Source organism: Epinephelus moara, chromosome 1, assembly GCF_006386435.1.
Source record: "Epinephelus moara isolate mb chromosome 1, YSFRI_EMoa_1.0, whole genome shotgun sequence".
Classification (NCBI taxonomy): Eukaryota; Metazoa; Chordata; class Actinopteri; order Perciformes; family Serranidae; genus Epinephelus; species Epinephelus moara.
Window position 1 is genome coordinate 17,974,577 of NC_065506.1, and position 16,809 is coordinate 17,991,385.

The following is a 16,809-nucleotide window of genomic DNA, read 5'->3' on the forward strand; positions in this document are numbered from 1 at the left end:
GGGGTGTTTTTTATGGGAATGTAGATAGATCTCTTAGATCAGTTTGAGGAGTGCCTAAAGTTCACATGTTCCACATTTTATCCAAAGTGCGGGACTCACTTGACCTGGCCTCAACCCCTCAAAGTCTTGGCCTTGTCTCAGTCTCGATACACTCCGCACTTCGTCATGACTTTGTCTCAGTTAAGGTGGTCTTGACTACAACACTAATAAAATGTATATGGCCATCAGGAAGGGATTAAGCTACAGATGTAAGAGGTCAAATGACATCTTTTCTAATTCTTTTGTGGCTGTTAAACTATTTTTATTGCTGCAAAACGAAATATTTCACACAAACTAGATGTCTATCACATGACTAATCATACTTTTAATTTTTTTCAAAATCAATTTGATTTGTTCAACTGTAAAAATGGCAGCAAGTAATGTTTTAGCCACGCTAATGGTGTGTTGTTTGCTTGCTCCACCGCTTTGGTGCAGACTGACATATGTCAACAACTATTGCATGGACATTTTGTACAGACATTCATGATCTCTAGGATTAATCCTTAAGACTTAAGCAATCCCCTGAATTTTTCTCTGGTGCAACCAGCAGGTTAAAGTTTTCACTTGCACAGTAGATCTATCTCAGTGTCAGTCAGATGGATTGGCACAGAATATACAGACATTCATGACGCCTTCAGGATGAACTGTAATAATTTAGGTGATCCCTTAATTGTTCATCTAGCGCCATCATCAGGCCACAATTTAAACATGTTCAATACTTTATGTTACAATATTTGGCTTATGACCAAATATCTGCACAACTAATGTCATTCCCATCAGCCTCTGCTGTGTTTTGTATTTTGTGCTAATTAGTAAATGTAACACATGCTACTACGGCGAGCATGGTAAACATTACACTTGTGAAACATCAGTATGTTGCATTTACCTCAAAGCACAGCCTCAGAGCCGTTAGCATGGTTTCAGACTCTTAGTCTTGTTTATTCATGCTCAGTTATTGAGTTAGAGAGATTTCCAACGAGTCGTCCAAGTTAAAGGACAAAATATGTCATTTGTGACTGCTGTGTAGAAAAACACACAGAGGAGTTTTAGTCTCTGTTTAGTCCTTTAAATAATTTAGGGAACTTGATGATGATTATTATTATGTACATCCCTCGCAAATGAACACATATAAATACGCTGTGGCTGCTAGTACTCAGCTGCATTCCTCAGTTTTTAGTGCAGTTTGAGCTGCATGCTCTCTGTCAGGTCAAATGTGTCCTGCACACAGTGAAAGTCAGCACAGAAGTAAGACTTTCTATATGCACTCACTGACTGCACTGTTTACAGTCAGTGTTGGGGAGTAACTACATGTAGTTGCATGTAATTAAATTAAAAAGTGAATGTAATTGTAATCAGCTACAGTTACTGAACAAAATATGTAACCGGATTGCAGTTACTAATCAAAATGTTGGTGATTACAAAGGGTTACATCTAATTATATTCTTTAGAGTAAAAGTTTATAAGTAGTTTGTAACATTTATTCACCATGCAGGAATGCCTTCTTTTGGCGTAGTCTATTTCCAGACATTTTTTAGCTTTATTGCCCAATTAAAACATTTGTTAGGAAAAAAAAGAAGTAATCAGATCACACACTTTTTAACACATTTTAACAGGGTAACTAGAAATCTGTAACCTATTAAATTACAAAACTACACTATGCACTATAGTGTATTCCTGTCATTGATGCGTGACCACCTGTCACAAGAACATTTCTAAATAGACTGCCCATTCTGTTAGCGAAGGCATACACATGATTTTGACCTCAAGACTTTGATGAGAAACAGACAAAAAAGTGTTTGGGCTCCACTTTTATCAGTTAAAGTAAGTTTTTAGCCGAACGTCCATAAAGACATGAAATGCAGAGAGCTGCAGACCAGAACAAACTTACAGCGTATAATTAAATTCAAAGAAGACCTTATTCTTCACCCAAATAGACTGTTAGCAGACAATCACAGCAGTAGTTTGATGGTTCATTGTATTCAAACAGTAATTATGTCCTAAAATACAGTATTCATCTTTCAGCAAGAAACCCAGCCCTGTCTTTATTCTCCTCCTACAGCTCACTCCCAGCACTATGAACACGTTTAAAGATTTCTATTCCAGTTTCAATATGTGGACTGTATTATTTTTTATCATTTTGAAAAATCTTACATTTCCAGTTTCTCTTTAAAACATACATTTTGTTTTAATTTTTTTTGCTGATTCTGATAATTCTATTCAGAAAATATCTTGTTGATCTGAATGTAGCTGCAAACAATCACAAGTTTCCCTTGAAATGAAACCGATGTGCTAATTTGAAAAATACTCCTGATGCAGTTGTCTGACTGTGGCAAGACCTACATGCACATGCAGGTTCAGTTGTGAACAGTAAGTTGTCTTATATTCATAGTTTCAGTGTCTGTGTAGAAGTTCAGTTTTTGGGCAGACATGACTCAGTCATCTCGCTTATTTCATTGCCAGACAGTCCATAAAATCACTCCACTAAAACTGCAAGGAAAACATCACGTGGTTGTTATTGTAGAACAGAAAAAACACAATGAAGAAAATTCCATTTCACACTTTAAACCCGGGGCAAGGCAATAATTCAGTATTAAAAGTGGAATCACACTGTGGTGATATGAGCCGTTTATTTATACAAATGTATGTTAAAGTGTGTCCAATAAATGATCCCAAGCAATTTGTATTTTACAGTAACAAAAAAGTTAATCTGCTTTTTGATTTATGTGTGTGTGTTTTGTCTGGTGTAACACACAACACTGAAATACACTTCATTGCACTGATGTGTTTGGGAAGTACTGAGCATACGAGACTTGGATTATACTGCCCAAATTGTGTGAGAGTGTGCAGAGATGTTTTGATAAAGTAGTGCTGTTCTTAAACATGTTCCCCAATCAATCAGTAAATCAATATGTTCACTGTTTTCCGTGGAGGCATACAAAAAAAAAGTTTTCTCCACGAATTCAAGGTAACAGCAGACGAACTGATATGCAAATGATCATTTTGAGGGTGAAGTTTTCCTTTAAATATTTTACACGTCATCTGTCTCATTAAGTACTTATATATAAATACTTATATCATCCCACCCACTCTAAAAATACACTTTTGAAATGTTTGGTAGCCTCTGTGACAAGAGTGGGTATGTAGTTGTGTAGCCGTCAAGTGCCTTAATTTTTTAACCTTACTTAAGCATAGTCTGCCACCTGCTGGTTCTTTTGTAGTGAACTTTTAAGGAGCTTGCTGTGGATTAAGATTGGAGTTACAGTAATGTCTCATTGAAGTGAGTTTATTGAATATACATTACAAATGTTAATACATTTGTCAGTGACCAGAGAAACATGCAGAGACATCTAAGGTACACAAAGTGCACCAAATTGAATGTAAATCAAATACATTTGAGGTTTTTACACATGATACAAAGCAACTGTGTAGAAAGACATGTAGGCCTATGTGTGTCTCTAAAGGATGATGGAAGGAGAGAAGAAAAGTTACTCTACAACAGTGCCAGGCTCCATGTCCTTCAATCAAAGCCTCAGACATGATAGGTATAATAACACAGTTTGACAAGCCTTCTCTTTGTGATTGCTGGAGTCATATAAACTACCAGATACAAAACAAACAGAGAAAACATCCACACTGTAATTATGACAGCAGTTACTGTCATCATGTCAGTCCTTAGCATAATATTTTTATTGAGCTGAGCTTAAAGGTTAACTCTTGACCTTTGTTCTTGTAGAGCTTGTTATGGCTCTCTGCTGTATTTCTATAAATAAAATAAGCTGCCAAGTAAAATAATTTAGAAATTTTGGACCTTCAAACACATCAAGAGCCCTGACTTCACGCTGATGACATGTTCAGGTAAAATGGGACAGCTGGTGAGATAAAATGGGACAGTTGTTTTTGTTTGTTTATTAAGTGATAAAATCCATTTATCCATTCAGTCATTCATTCCTTAAATCATGTGTGTATCCTTGGTGCCACGTTGTCTAAAATGGAAGTGTATGTGTGCGCATGCAATTCTGGGACATTCTGGACTATTGCGGCTGACATGGACTCACTGCATCATCTTTAATATCGCGAAAAACGCGAAGAAATGTCTGTGATATGACAGAGTGGCACACAATAGCATAAATCATGATTTCATGGCACCTGGTAGGCTAAATAGGGTGAAACCTCTGACCCCAAACCTCTTTTTTTTGGTAATATTTGGGTGATGGGGACAGGACCTTTGGGTGATTGGGACCACATATTGTCATTGATTTAGGCTAGTGTAAGCATATTTACTGCACAGTTTATTTCATACTTTGATATCATTTCACATGCAATTTTTTTTACCCTGTCCATCATAATGAATTAAGACTCTGTGAATGTTAAAAAATGTTTGAGTTAAAAAAAAAAGAAAGAATAAATTTAGTTGAGCTTTAAAAATGCTAATCAGAATTAGGGTTGGGCTACAAGGTCAAGGCCAAGTGTTGGTTTTGGCTTCGATAGTGTATTAGTGTAAACTTGGTGCTTTTTGTTAGCTGGCCAGTTCAGCTAAAATGGCCTGCAAAAAAACACCTAGCAAAATCCAGCTAGTCCATAAATATTTTTACGGTTGATTAGGGTTCTGCACACATGATGAGGTTGGGAAGCACTAATCTAGAGTATACAGAGCATACACAATGGTTCTCTATTGTAAGGTTGATAATTTTCTTTTTTAGCAAAGCCCTCTAGCACTGTCCCATTCACCCATAGCGTTTTTGGGCTAATGGGACAAATAAAATCAGCTTAATTTTAAAAGCAGACATGGAATATGAACACATCTTTTCTAACTTTGGAGCCAAAGTACATCATAATCATGTTTCCATCAAAAAGGTGTGCAATATGTTAGCTATGACAATTGTTTGACCTTATGATTAAAACTAGCTAAAGCTCAAGTCATTTTCCTCAGCTGTGGGTCAACTTCCTGTTTGAATCTTGCCCCACTGACCTACATGATGTCACATTTATGAGGGCATTCAATTTTGATTATGTGGTTTCACAGCTATGGCTCAGCAAAAAAAGTTGTTTTTTTTGTTGTTGTTTTTTCCCTCTCATCAGGTGAGAAAATAAACCCTGTATAGCTATATGGTCCCATTTGACCTTATGTTCCAATCACCCTCAATTCACCCTATATGCTGGTTTCACTTCAGAAAAATGTCCCATTTTAGCTTGATTTTTTCCCCTATTTTACCTGAATGTGTTAAATACTCACTTAAACATCTTTCCCATAAAGTGTATTGTGAAAATAGTTCGATGATAAGTCAAACATTTAACAAAATGCAACATCTCACAGACATTTTTGTTATTATACCCTTATTATTTTAGCCACATCCTACCCATCTGGGTCATCTTAACCACTAAATGTTGGGACCAGTGGTTTTTGACTCTCCCAGACCAATAAAAATGATTGTCTCATGTAAAGCACATTTATATTAACAATGCACTTAACATGCTTAATGACTGGCTGCTAATATTTAAAGAGGGCAACATGTAAAACCGAATTTATCCCATTTTACCTGGAGTTTCATATGACCTGACGTCACCCTATTTGAACATATATTCAATAACAGTATACTTAATCAAATATTTGACCGCATGCCTTTGATTGTTAAATGTTTACACTGAGTGTGGTATTGATATTCCTGCTCATCTAACGGATTTTAATAATCTAATCTCCTCTCTGGTCTTTGTCATTGTGCTACAATCGTAAATTGATCTTTTACTTTTGCAGTCTTCAACAATTGCTTGGCGCATGCGCAGTGCAATCTGGGAGCGAGATGGAATGTTCTGGTTCTCGCACGGAAGTCTCGCGCATATTTGGCAGCCTCAGAGGCGCAACGAAAGCAGAAACAGCGCTGCGACTGGAGCGACGAGAAGGGAACCGACGGCCCTTTGGCTGAGCTGAACTATTTGGATTTGGGGCAAAAGAAGCGGCACTTGCTAAAATGACCAGTGGGTATCGACATATATTTTGACTGTAAGGCATTCGTGTACTTTACTGGATTGCATGTACACTGTGCTCGTTGTTTATGCCGCTCGTTAGCCTTGGCCACCGCCGACCTGGGTTCCGTCTATTTGCTGAAATGGACGGAATGTTATTTTACGCCAGTGTTGTCATCTTGGTTTGAAGCTCACACACACGAATGGATGTGCTGTCTCTGTGGGTTCACATGGAGTAGACGGACTCATGCTACAGCGTGTGTCAAATAGCTGTGTGTGTTGTGTTGTGTTTGTTGAACGTTCCTCAACATGGGTAGGCCAATGGCGTCGTTTGTCCAGCTGCTAGTCCGAGCCTCGGCCTGTTGTAAAGCCAGTTAGCAGAGACATAACACGGGTATTTAGCCTTACGTTTGGTGTCAGCGCAGATTGTAGCAGACAGACTGTAGTAATTTGTGTTTTCTTATGCCTTCATCGCCCATCTTCATGTATCGGACTGGTTGGACAGCCTGTGTTGTGATGGCAGACGCTTTGCTGCTCTCTGTGCTGTTGTTCTGGCATGAAGCTGCTCCGGAGCGCCCCTCTGCCACGTCGGCTGCTTTCATATTTTGCACCATTTTTTGATTTCTACCATCACACACACGTATTTAATGTGAACGGACTGTTGTTTTATGTTAGATTATGGCCTGTACACACTTTGGAAATGCCTTTAAGTCGTCAGAACACCCTATTGTTTCTTTGTTGTGAGGTTTTTAAGGGTGTAGCTCACATACCTGATGTGTTGCTCATTTAAATGCAGGTTGTTGTATTACATTGTCTTTATTTGTTCTGTCTGACATGCAGGAGGAAACCAGCGTGAGCTTGCACGTGCGAAGAATGCCAAAAAACAGAATGAACATGGCAAAGGGAAGAGGAGCGATGATGGGCTGTCTGCTGCTGCTCGGAAGCAAAGGTAGGCTTGCAATGTTTTTTTTGCAGCTCCATAACCAAGTTGTGTTGTAGCATGACTTGAATTCAGGGCTCTGTGGACTATTTCACTCCTGGGTGATCATGCATTCATGCATTTTTTTGTCATATAGAAACAAATTCTTGAAGCCTCTTCATGATAGTTATACAGCATATAACTCTTGGTATGACCAGGGCTGCAAAAATAATCTTCCATTACTTTTCTGGTTAAAAAGTTGTCACAATTTAATATTGCTGGCCAAGAATTTCCCCTAACAGAGTCTGTTCTCTCCCCCAATGATGCTTTCTTCCAAAGGGATGCCGAGATAATGCAACAGAAGCAGAAAAAGGCGGCAGGGGCGGAAGGCGGATCGAAAGAAGGCACCAAGTCAAAGTAGAGGATGAAGACGGGAGACAAATTCAACTCAGTGCTTCAATAACATCCCATGTTCAGCATTCTTCCTGATATTTATGAGATTGGATCTGTCATTTTTGTCTAGCCTCAAGAATCTAGGACCCTACATTCTTCCCTATGGCAAATGACATTGCTTGTTGGATTTGTTATTTTTACTTGGTGAAATTATGTCTGAGCAGGTTAACGGTTGTCCCACATTGGTGCTGCATGCAGAGGAGCATCAGTGGTGTAAGCAGCAGGAGAAAGATGAACAATTCTTGACACAAAGCATCTACGTAACAGTTGTGTATTTTTGTACAAAAATGTCCCCTGCTGGTTTCAAATAAAGTGTATCTTTTTAGTTCATGCTTGCCTGAGTTATTCTGAATGCTGGTGTGGAAGATAGTTTGTGTAATATAACTTTGACTTAAATTTGGTTAAACAAACAAAAAAAGACATTATAAATACTGCATAAAGTTAAACAGATAAAAGGTGAATCATTGAGATGAAATATAATTTTGCTCAGGGACATGAAACCAGTTACACCTCCCTGACATGTAAATGAACAGTTGAATCTATGTAGACATCTAGATGATTACTGCTTAACTGCTATACCTGCTAGTGATATTGGACAATCAAAATCTTCATCAATTCACATGTCTATTTCTTAAATCATCATAAGCTTTCACACATGGTTCGTGGAGGTGCACTCGACCCCTTAATTAAAGAGAAAAAACTAAATTAAAGATAGCTATCGATTTGTCTGTTTTATTGATTTTAAAGCATCCAGATGTATAGTTCAATCAAGTCGGGCAAGGCATAATCATAATCATTTATTTGGTGTTGCCACTGTGTTTTGTCTCACCTGTTCTGTGACAGTATGCTGTCAACGTAATGACTTCACAGGATAAAAACTGGGTGCGTTTGTGCTGCAGGTAAACTACAGTGTGCTTATGGCCTCCTTCCATCAATACTGGTATATCAGGCTCTGCAGTGTTTGCATCCCAGATAAATACAGTAGGCTATTGTGGGCACAGTACTGTGTACACAACTTCATGCCAAACCCCTGCAGTACAGAAGAAGAAGATGCTCATCCAGTATCGGGGTCAAAATGGCTGCGAGACACCCTATAAAGTTGACCAGCTTAACAAAGTTTGGTCTCCTGGGAAGACACTCTGGTACAGTGAGAACCATGTCATGCCAAAAAATTAACAGGCAGAATCAGGGTCTTGTTACAGCTGTTTTTTTCTTAGTTAAATTGCTACATGCAGTCTAACCTGTTCTGTTTCACTTTATTTATGTATTATGATGATTTTGCAGCCTTCAAGAACCCTGATGTACTTTTTTTTTTCCACAAGTGGCATAAAAGTGTTGAAGCCAGTGTGGTAAAATGTGTGGACCATGAACTAATGACTACAGAGAGTCTGGACCCCATGGCTGGACCGGTTGGGAACCACTGCCCTGAATTACTGGTTCACTACCTGAGGGTCCTCACTCCCATAGGGGTAGCCAAAACTTAACAGGGGGTTGCGAGGCCCTCTTGATTTTAAGGGGTGTAAGAAAACTTTATATATACATATATGTATACATGATAAGCCTTTATCTTGGGATTTCATTCATCACTGTGGAGAAAACTAAATGAATTTATTTTTAAAGTTAAGATTATTAGTAAAGACATACATTTTAAAAAGATCTCACAGGATATTAGCATGAGTTCAAGACTTGAATACAAGCTATATTCACAGAGTCATTGCTCACTTATCACTTATCCTGATAAAACAACCAAATTTTAAGTATGTAGGATTGTTAAATAAATACATAATGCAGACTGAGAATTGTATAAAAGTTCCAAAAAATATCAGAAAAGCTCAAATATGATGCAGTAAGTGAAAATAATCTGCTCAAAATTCATCCAAACTGCTCATTTTACACTAACTTCCTACAGTTATTGCGTTCACTATCTGGGTTAATTGTGCAGTTTATCAGTTAATCTGTACTGAAATAATATGAAATATTAATTAATATGTCACCTAGTCAGGGGTTGTCAGTTTACTCAATAACTGAAAAGGAGTCCCCTAAGCTAAAAAGTGGGACGCACTGCCCTAAATGGTCACTTATTGATACTAGTATTAAAGAAAATCTCTTTATAGAAGTCCTATATTCCATAAATAACACAAGATATAGCATCCTGCCCACACGTCTTGTGATTAAGGAAAGGATACATCTGTGCTCTGTCTGTGTTGTGTAACACTGGAGTCTGCCAAATTTACTGTAATTAAACCAAGTGTGCCAGCAGGCAAAATAATAGTGGCTGCAGTCTGACCACTAGGTGGAAGCACACACCAAGGTATGTTTCTTTTTTTTTTTTTTTTTTAACATTTGTCAGATAGGTGTAGCAGATTAATTGTGTTAGGCTGATTTGGTTATGCTATATTATACCCTCCCCCGTGTTATGTGTGTATTCAAGATTTAAAGGTATTTTGAAGAGGATAAAAAGGCTTTTGATTAACATGTTATTCATACTATTGAAATGAAGTGAATGCACATTTTCTGCTGTTGCAGGACATCTGCACTCTGTCACCCTTCATCACAAGCACAGTGTGCATATTACTGATATTTCATAGTTCTCAGTAAACTATAGCTCAGCCTATTTATAGTCAATAAGCTGTGCCTACTTACTGAAATCCAGTTGAGTTTATGTCCTCCGTTCTCAGATTACAGGGCGTATAATTAAGTCACCAGTTTAGCTCTTTTCCATCTCAGATAGCAGAGGAAGTCGCTGAAGAGCTGAATAGTGATGAGGAGCAAATGCAGCATCAGCAAGTTGCTTAAATTCGAGACAATTCAAACCTTATTCGCCATCATCCGTGATAGTCTGCTTACAGCTTTGGGTAGATCTCACTTTAATTCAAGCATAAGGCCCAACAGACTGACTGTGGGTTTTGGCAAGTTTTCTTAAAACAGACCAAGAGAGGAGCTCAGTGGTAATGAGAGACGCAGAATGCAAAGAAAAGACAGGAGTCAGCTCATCTAATTAAATTCATACAAGGAGCCTCATCTCTTTGTGCTTCTCTGCTGAATTTGTTGAGACAGGGGGAAGTGGGTGAAATGTATTGTTGTAGCAGAGTTGTTGCTCTGCTCTTTATGATGCTGAATAGTCTGATGTCAAATAACAAATTGGGGAGAGGATAGATAACAATGTACTGCAACTGCTTGGCTTTACATATGTTACATATGGTTTAAAATCACCCAGCAAAGATGAGTGTAGTCATCCAAGTAAAGTCAAACTCTATTTATACACTCATGCAGATAGTGATACACTTTATGCTAAAGATACTGTATGAGGGTAAAATAGAAGATGGCAATATATATCCAAAATTAAAAAGTGGCGAATGGTAGTGGTTACTCATTTTGTTCGGTCCCATTTCTACACCACACTTAAAGGTCCAGTGTGCGGGCAGGATTTCGGGCTTTTTGCATCGACCACCTGAGTTAGCAGCCCCACAGCGACAAGCAGCAATGGAAAAACACTGATTTTTTTTTTTAAAAATGTGAAACTGCTTTATCCATTGTTTTCACAGGGTTAGATCATCAGGTCAGTTTGTTTTGCAGAGGAAGATGCCTCATGGATAATTCGGCTCCTGGTAAAAACCTCCTGAATGTCTGGATCTTGAAATATTAGGGAAAAATGTGAGCCCACATTAGCAGGTGCTGGGCTAGCAGCCCGTCTGCAACCCCCCACACAAAGTCGGAGAAACACTGATTTGTGACGTGAAACTGCTTTATTCAGCATTTTTACCGAATCGCCAGGTCTGTTTGTTTTATAGAGGAGGTGACCTCTGCAGATAAAAACCTCCTGAACAATAAACACTGAAGGAATCCTAAGTGGGAGTTGATGCTTGGCACATGGGAGAAATTTCAGCTGGTTGCAATCTGCAATCCTCCCTACTAAATCCTATGAATCCTGCACATTGCTCCTTTAAAGAGGCTCCATAACATCACATTTGTATGATGGTTCAGTATCACATCCACAGGTTGGATGTCCCACTGACAGGCTTTCAATGCTCCTGCTTGGTCCTGCTGTGATGTAGTCTAGCGAAACACACAGAGCTCAGAGCCCAGCAGGGCAGAAAAACTGACTTGACTTTAGACTGTATTTCTAATCTCACTGTTCTCTCCAAGATCCACCACTTCACAGCAGACAAAATCTGGTCCAGACATGCTGCCTCCTAATTACAAGGCCAGTGGCCGACAGTGCAAAGCTATGGTCGCGTGTGGGAGCTCAGGTGTGAGTCTCTGGATGTCTACTGTTAAAAATTCTACCTTTTGTCACCTGTGTTGAATAAATACCCTCTGAAAGTGTCAGAAACCACGTTTCTCCAGATTATACCTCCCTCCTGACTGCTGCTGTGATGAGGATTTAGGTCTTCAGGGGGGTCGGTGGCTCGGTTAGCCAAGGCAGATACAATAACCTACCCAATCAGCATAATAAATGTTGGCGTTGTACATTTCTGCAAACCACAAATATGTGACATTTGAACATTATTATGAAGCAAATATGTTGAAACTCTATATTTCTTAATGTTTCAACAATGCTGTGGTTAATGTGTGGTTATGTTTAGGCACAAAAACAGAAGATCTATACACTCAGCACAGTTTCAAGGTGGACACCCAAGATTAGTGTCAACAATTAAGTTTCTGACTAAACGTGTCCCCTTCTTTTCCTGAGATGTGACATTGAATAAGGGCCAGAAAAGTGTTTTTGCAGGACATTATGATGTCATGGTGACCTTTGACCTTTTGGATATAAAATTTTATCACTTCATTATTTTCTATTTGACATTTGTATGAAATTTTGTCACAATTAGCATTTGAGTTCTTGAGTTATGGCCAAAAGTGTGTTATGTGAGGTCACAGTGACCTATGACCAACAAATTCTAATCAGTTTATCCTTTAGTCCAGGTGGACGTTTGTGCCAAATTTGATGGCATTCCCGCAAGGCGTTCTTGAGATATTGCAGTCACAAGAATTGGGTGAATGGATGGACAACCCAAAAACATAACGCCCCAGGCCACAGCTCTTGCCTATGTGGCTGCATAAAAGCACCCAGTTTTGTTGTTCCGTTCTCGAACAATGGTCCGCTGCTTGGCAGGGGTCTTGCATTGGTGTCACGCCATCCACCATCCCTCCACCTCCCGATGACAAATTCAGCTCATATACGTCACTTTGGAAACGTTGATATGATACCTATGAAACGTACAAATGTGGCATAACTGTGGTTTGCAGAAACGTACAATGCCAACATTTTCTTTGGCTAACTGGCTCAAAATGACACTACCATCCTGGGTTTGCCACATTTCATCCCAGTTTATCACCATCTCAAACTTAGTCTATAGCTTAAATATCTAATAAAGCCAGACTTGCCCATCATGTTTATCATGTGGTTGATAAACACAGCCGCGGGCAGGTACTCCTCTGTTTCATTATGCTGAGCCTGAAGGCAGCACAGTGTTTTAATAATACTTGCTTTGTGAAAAGAGTAAGTCATTGACACTGCTGCAACCACTTAGACAATGACTGCACAGTGAAGGATGGATGTTATAAAATGTATGCGGCTGATAACCACACTGTGTACACAGGGCCTTATCACAGAAACTGTCTCTCTTTATAGCTATACTACTATAAATAATGATGGGGCAGGAGGTGCATACATCACCTATAAACTATTAGATTGCTGTAATTCTCCCGAGGTATGTTTCATGCTGCTGCATTTACACTCAGCTTCACCCAGTGCTAATTCAATTTAATATGCCTGTAAATATTTAATAACACAATTGTAATTTTAATATCAAATGTCTATATAATTCTATATTGACTCTAAAAGTTTAATAGAACAGTAGGAAGAAAAATCATAAAATGCTTTCAGGGCCATAATGACTGTAGTGAGCTACAACAGATTTACAGTACGCTGCTTCAATAGATGCTGTGTGTATGCGGAGAAATGGACAAAGTGTACTTTTCCTGCCCTGCTTCACTGTTTTTTAATGGTCTTGAACCTCTTAGCCTCTTGCACACATGACTGGTTGGTTCTTATGATGACAATCCAGGAGATGAAGCTCATTTTACTGCTGTATGTAATTTTCTGAACCAGAGTCAGATGAGCTTCTGGAAAGCAAATGTCTGCATACATGCAAGAATATATATGTACATCCATGCACTTTGGACCTAATAACTGGCCTCTGATTGGCTGAAACATGATGGGAAATTATTCATTCCCACCACAAAAAAAAACCCAAAACACATGAGCTATGATGAGTGTAAGACTGAACCAAAGTGAACGGGACAACAGGAAAACATGTCAGTTCTATTTCCCTTCTCTTTATCAGGAGATATTTTGTGTTATTACCGGATGAGTTAAAAATTATCATCCAATCATCAAACAATATGAACTATCGTGTGAATACCCAGTGTTGAAGCGAGATGAGATGGTGTGTGACCTGGGAAGTTGAGTTCGGACTGATTTAAAAGATCTCCCAGCTCCCTTCATTGACTGTGAAAAGTAAATCTGCTTTTCAATTTCACCATCAGCGAAGCGTTGCCATGAAATATGCAATGCAATCACAGCTGAAATGCAAGCTGACTGTAATTGTTTTCAAGGCTGAGGCAAACAAAAGGCACTTTTCACAGCGCAGTGATTTGTTAATAATGAATAGTAAATTACTGTCTTTGCTCTTCATCAAATGGCCGGTGACAGCAGATGAGCGGCTGGTGTTGAAAGTAAATGGGATCTGTCACGGAGCATCAAAAGACAGAGGATACGTCAAGATTTAGCTGGATTCAGAGAAACAGTAAGACAGATGGACATGGGCTGAAAGTGTGAGAAAAAATGGAGAATCTTTTTGTTTTTATTCATCCTGAGTCATTATGAGGAAAGATGTTGGACGAGAGTCTTCTGCACAGTCACAGTCAGCTCTGGGTATCCACTCCGTGCTATCCATTAGACCATCACAGCCTTCACACACATGGGCAGTCTGTGAGGGAAGAGGCCTATTATTCCTGCTGGCAGCTGATCTCTCTCAGCAGGGGTGTTAGGACATCAATAAGGTAAGATTTATTCACAGTGCACTGTCCTGTCTCAGCAGAGCTCCTCGCAGAACATTTTGTCCATGTTCAGGCTGGCTTTGGGTTTCGGTTAGAGGCTCAATAGGATATTGACAGGGTCAGTGTTGGAAAGGGCCATAAGCAGGCACTTTTTCATTAGTGCGTAAGGTTAAATAAGTTGTAGTTACATGTCCTGATGCAAGAACATAAAGCAGATTCTTTTTTGTCATAGACAGGGGGCTCACAGGACATGCTTTGTGATGTCATTTTCACAGGCATGATTTGGTGCTCCGAGCCATGTGGATAGTTGTAAAGAAGTCATCAAAACAAAGTTGGAAACTGATCTTGATGTACAGTTTGACAGTGTTACTGGATGTGCTTACAATGTTTAGGATTTAAGGTTACACTTGATTGATGGGAAATATGGATGGTAGTTTATCATTTAAAATTAGATGGACAGACTGTCAGTAGGCATCCGGATGCCCTTAGATGCATCTGCCATTTCTTAATACAGCTGAAGTGGTCTTTATCAGATATAATTAAACCCCAGTGATGTATGGACTTATATAACTCCAATGTTTGTCCACTTATATGTGATGTGATGAGTGTGACTTGGTCCCACGTGGGCCTGTGACTACTCCTGCACATGCTGTCCACGTAGCCATACTGTGCCTGCTGGCAGCTGACTTGTACTACTGATTAACAGTGTCAATGAAACTGTTCTCCTGAATTTTACCACTCCATGAACTGTTACTTTACATAAACCCATGTAAACATAAAGAAAACATATAGAAAACTCCCCCAGCTTACATTACTTTGTCCAGTAACCGGCACCAGACAATGAGAAGCGTAGTTATGTAGGCTGTGTTGCATACCGGCCTGCAAAAAGTCATGTTCAATAATTGTGCGGTAATATTTAAGTTAACAAGCTAACTACCTTTTCTGGTGTTTGTTTAGGCCCATACTGCAGCATTGTTCTTAGTGATTTAAAAAAACATTTTTTACCAGGAGCTGAATTATCCACAGAGGTCTCTCTCTCCAAAACAAATGAACCTGGTGATTTAAATGGGTAAAAACACTGAATAAAACAGTTTGACATTATAACATCTGCGTTTTTCCAGCACTACTTGTCGTGGAGGGGCCGCTAACTACAGTGGCTGACATGTAAACACAAATGGCCCTATCTAGAGCCAGTGTTTGGTTTGTCTGTTCTGGGCTACTGTAGAAACATGGTGGTGCAGCATGGCAATCTGGGGACCTGTCCCCTATGTAAATATAAACAGCTCATTCTAAGGTAACAAAAACACAAAAAAATCCTATTTCCAGGTGATTATACACTAATGAAAACATACTTATTATATTAAATTCTATTTCTGCCAGTATATCCCCTAAATCCTACACACTGGAGTTTATGTTTACAGAAGACAACATGATTATGACATTAGCTGACTGTGTAATTGCCACATGGAGAAATATGGGCCAGTTACAAATTAGCTGCCGAGTCAGAACTTTTTATTGTTGCTGAACACATTGGTATGTTTAGAAATTATTGGGTAATCTTTTTAAACAATGCTACAATTATTTGTCTGTAACTCTGTGATTTCTTGGGAGATTATCTTGGGGCAACACTGTTGTTAAATGATTTAAAGGAAAAACATGTCTTTCTTCATTTCTTCTTCTTTCTTAAATCTCTGAGGAAGACCACACGATGTGGTTATAGTCTCCCAAAAAAGCTAGCAGAAAACTGTCAGAAAAATGTCTTATTTTCAAACTACTTTTTCTTAAACCAAGAATGAACTTTAATGTCCAGTTTTATATTACTGACATGAGCCATTTTCTTTTTACACATTTCTAGTATCAACACCAGAAATAAGTCATCTGTTGATCTTCCATGGCCTCTGCTGTTAGTCAGGCATATCCCCTTGCTTTCCTAGAAAGAGACATCATTTGCCAATTTCTACATGTCATAAATGTTTTTCTTTGGCACACAAGCTACAAAAGAAGTCAAGAGAAAATATATTGCAAGCAGAAAATGATCAGTCTGAAGGTTGATGATTAAATTGTTGCTTTGGGAAAGAGATCTGAAAAAGGGAAAATGAATAATATTGCTCTCTGTGCAGCTCTTCTCTCTGGCCTAACCTGCCCTTTTCAATAGCAGAAATGAATGCTAACCAAATTAGATTAGATTGGAAACAAGTCACAATTCATTTTTATTTAAAGGGTCCCAAACAAATTAAGAAAATCTGTGGCGATCTCAACTGTCTCTACTCTCCACTTTCCTTGTCTTGTGTGTGGATCTGTGTGTGTGTACTTGTGCACTTGTTGCGTTGCAGGTTCAAAACTTATCATCATGCCACAACCACTCACTAAAT

The 16,809-nt window shown here is 38.9% G+C and overlaps 1 protein-coding gene across 1 annotated transcript; it reads left to right on the forward strand.

Annotated features, from left to right (window-relative positions):
- Window positions 1–5,854: 5,854 nt before the first annotated feature.
- Window positions 5,855–7,702, forward strand: serf2b (small EDRK-rich factor 2b). The gene is made up of 3 exons (XM_050051253.1): window positions 5,855–6,012; window positions 6,841–6,949; window positions 7,259–7,702. The coding sequence occupies exons 1-3, from the start codon at window positions 6,006–6,008 to the stop codon at window positions 7,338–7,340; spliced, it is 198 nt and encodes a 65-aa protein (XP_049907210.1). The 5' UTR covers window positions 5,855–6,005; the 3' UTR covers window positions 7,341–7,702.
- The last annotated feature ends 9,107 nt before the right edge of the window (window positions 7,703–16,809 follow it).